The sequence below is a fragment of the Helobdella robusta genome (assembly GCF_000326865.2).
Source record: "Helobdella robusta unplaced genomic scaffold HELROscaffold_195, whole genome shotgun sequence".
NCBI lineage: Eukaryota > Metazoa > Annelida > Clitellata > Rhynchobdellida > Glossiphoniidae > Helobdella > Helobdella robusta.
In genome coordinates, this window is record NW_008704060.1 from 8765 (window position 1) to 12159 (window position 3395).

Below are 3395 nucleotides of genomic sequence, written 5' to 3' on the forward strand. Positions count from 1 at the left end.
CTGAGAACCTCATACCAAATTAAATATATATAAATATATATGTATATATAACTTATTAAAATAAAGTTTGAAAAATATACATAGACATACAAATACGCACATACACTTTTATGTTTGAAGTTTAATTCTACACACCACATACACGCATATAGGAATAAATTATTAAAAAAATAAAATATTAATTCATTTATTAATAATAAAAATATTAATAAATTATAAAAAATCTGTAAAATAATGTCAAGTAAATATCTGAGAGTCCGTGGTTAACGCTAAATCAACCGCCCCGCTATTACCCCCATTGTTATCATCGTCATTGTTTACGTCATCGTTGATGTTGTTGTTGCTCGATGAGATGTTTATAGGATTGCTAGTGACGTCATCGTCAACGTCACAACCGGAAGCGAGGATGAAACTATCGGAGTTAACATTGCTCACGCTGCTGATGACGTTGAGTCTTTTGCTGGCGTCAAGATGATGTTGAATGTTATTCACAACAACAACATCGTCTTGATCATTGTTATCGATGTTGTTGTTGTCGTTGTTGTTGACGTGGTTGTAATGAATAGCAGAGTTAATGCAGCTATCAAAATAGTTATCGACAGCCTCACGAAAGACAGTTGATTTCTTGCTACTGGCACTACTGTTGTTGCAAGCGTTGTCAGTTTTTTTGGTGATGTTGCAGTCGTTGTCGGCTGTTGCTGCTGCAACATTGCTGTCAACATCCATCGTGTTGTTGTCGCACTCTTCATTACTACTCGTCAGTGATAGACTGGTCTCACTGCTGGAGTTGGACGTGATGATGCCGTTCTGAAGTTCAACAAACAGACCTTGCTGTTGTTGTTGTTGATTTAGTTGTTGCTGCTGCTGCTGATGTTGTTGCTGCTGTTGTTGATGATGATAATGGTGTTGTTGTTCGTGGTGTTGTTGTTGCAGCTGCGTATGATGCTGGTAGTATTGTTGTTGTTGCTGCTGTTGTTGTGCGTGTTGTTGAACGGCAATGCCGCCAAGTCGAGCACCATCGTCGTCTCGTTTTCTAATTTTCTGATTCTGCTGCCTCCTCACGTACTCGTAGCTGCTTGAACTGCTGCTACAGTCGTCGCTATCGTCCTCGCTTTCATCGTAACTATCAATTACTATGACGTCATCGTTGTTGGGGTTGTTAGGGGCGCTATTTTTGACCTGTAACCTTTGCTTCCTTTTGATCTTCTGCTGTTTTCTCCTGACAAGTCTCTCGAAGTTTTTGTGAGATTTCGTGTTGAGGTCTTTGGTGAACTGGGCGTCGCTATCATCATCGTCGTCACCATCACCATGGTGATTGAGAGCGTTGTTGTTATTGTTGTTATTATTATTATTAATGTTACTTTGATGACGATTGTCGTCTGTGGATTCGACATCTTTCAGGATGTTAGTTTCGCTGTTGTTGTTGTTGTGGTTGTTGTCGATGACATCATCTTTATTATTATTATTAGCATTATTACTATTATCGTTAGTATTGTTATTATTAATGTTACCTTTGTTATTAGTGTCACGGCGTTCACTGCTGTCGTCGATGTCGTCGCCGTTCTCGCCACCGGTGGCGTCTACTACCGGTTGAGACATCTTACCACCCTCACCATCATCATCATTTATATTTTTAACACCATCATCATCATTATTGTTGTTATCGGCTCTATTGTGATCATTATCATCAGAAACATTATTACTATTTATATTATTATCATCTTGGTTACGAGAATTCTCGCTATTATTATTATTATTATTATTATTATTATTGTCGTTATTATTATTATTCTTCTTCTTATTATTATTAACATTACCAACGCTCGTTTGGCAGTCATCATCTTTATTATTATTATTATTATTATTATTATTATTGTTGTTGTTATTTTTATTGTTGTTACTTTTCCCAATCTTATTGGCGCCAAAACTATCGTACTCGTCGCCGCCATCGTAGCCACCGTCGTCATCGTGGCCGTCGCCGGCCACCTTCTTTACTTTACCATACAACCTATTGGTACCAGCTCTACCACCCCCTCTTTTATGGTAGACCCTACCGTCATCGTCATCATAATCGTCGTACTCTTCTTCGTCAAAATCCTCATCATAATCATCATCATCGTCGTCATCATCATCATCACTGCACAGGTCGACGTCATCTTCGTCGTCATCATCCTCTAGAACATTGTCATTTTTGAAACAGTCATCGTCGTCGTCATCATTCCCGCATGTCAAATCTATGCACTCGATATTATTATTTTTATTATTACTATTATTAGTATTTATAACGGATGGTCTAGTGACGCCAATAAGTTTACTACCGGCGCTGCAAGTATTCACCACTCTAGAAACAGTATTTACGCTAGGGCCGACAGTGGCCATAGCCGTTGCAGTAGTAGTGATAACAGTAGTAACTTTTACTGCGTCAGTATTAGCAGCAGTGGTAACAGTAGTAGCAGTGGCAGCAGCAGTCAAAATAGCAGCAGCAGCAGATGTTGTAGTAGCAGAAGTACAAAACTTTTGTTTTTTAAGTGAAGATTGCAACGCGGCATGTTCAGACGACGACGACGACGATGACAACGATCTCTTGGATAATTTAGAACGATTGGGAGCTTCAGACGACGACAATAATGGCACCTGAAGGGTAGACTGTTGAATTAACAAATGCGACTTTGTAGATGAGGCTGACGCTGACCGCTGTAGTAAACCTGCCGCGCACGTAGTAGTAGTAGTAGTAGCGACACTAGCGACTTTAGTATAGCCACCGCCAGTTGTCATAGCAGTGTCAGTAATATTACTACTATCTGTATTAAATATAGTAGCGGCAATAGATGTTGCAGTAGCATTATTATTATTATTATTATTATTATCATTATTATTATCTGTAGTAGTAAAAGTAGCAGCAGCAGCAGTAGTAGTAATCGTGACGCAAGTATTAGTAGTAGTAGTAGCAGTAGTAGTAGATGACAGACAAATCGAGGTGGTATTTACGGCAGTAATAGTATCGTTAGTAGATGGGGGATTATTATTATTATTATTAACAGCTTTAGTAGTAGTAGTAGAAAGATTAGTATCGGTGACAGTACTAATAGTAGTAGTTGTGGTAGTGGTAGTAGTAGTGGTGGTTGTAGCAGTAGCGGTAGATAAAGTTCTACCATCAATATTAGAAAATATTTTTTTTGCTGGAAAACTTAGCGCTTCTGGGAGTGTGTTGTTGTTGGTTTTATTATCATCATCAATATCACTACTATTATCATTATCACTATTATTATTACTATAATTATAATTATTATTACTATCATTATTATTATTATTATTACCACCAATGTCCTCTTCGCTGGCATCCTCCAAAAGTTTGTCATCGTCGTCTCGTATTGACGTACCAGAATCGTTCAGTA

General features: G+C 38.1%; 1 protein-coding gene across 1 annotated transcript; it reads right to left on the reverse strand.

Moving 5' to 3' along the window:
- Window positions 1–146: 146 nt before the first annotated feature.
- Window positions 147–2775, reverse strand: HELRODRAFT_195099 (hypothetical protein; the record flags this gene model as incomplete). Its single annotated transcript, XM_009016913.1, has 1 exon — window positions 147–2775. The coding sequence occupies one exon, from the start codon at window positions 2773–2775 to the stop codon at window positions 238–240; it is 2538 nt and encodes an 845-aa protein (XP_009015161.1). The 3' UTR covers window positions 147–237.
- Window positions 2776–3395: the final 620 nt, after the last annotated feature.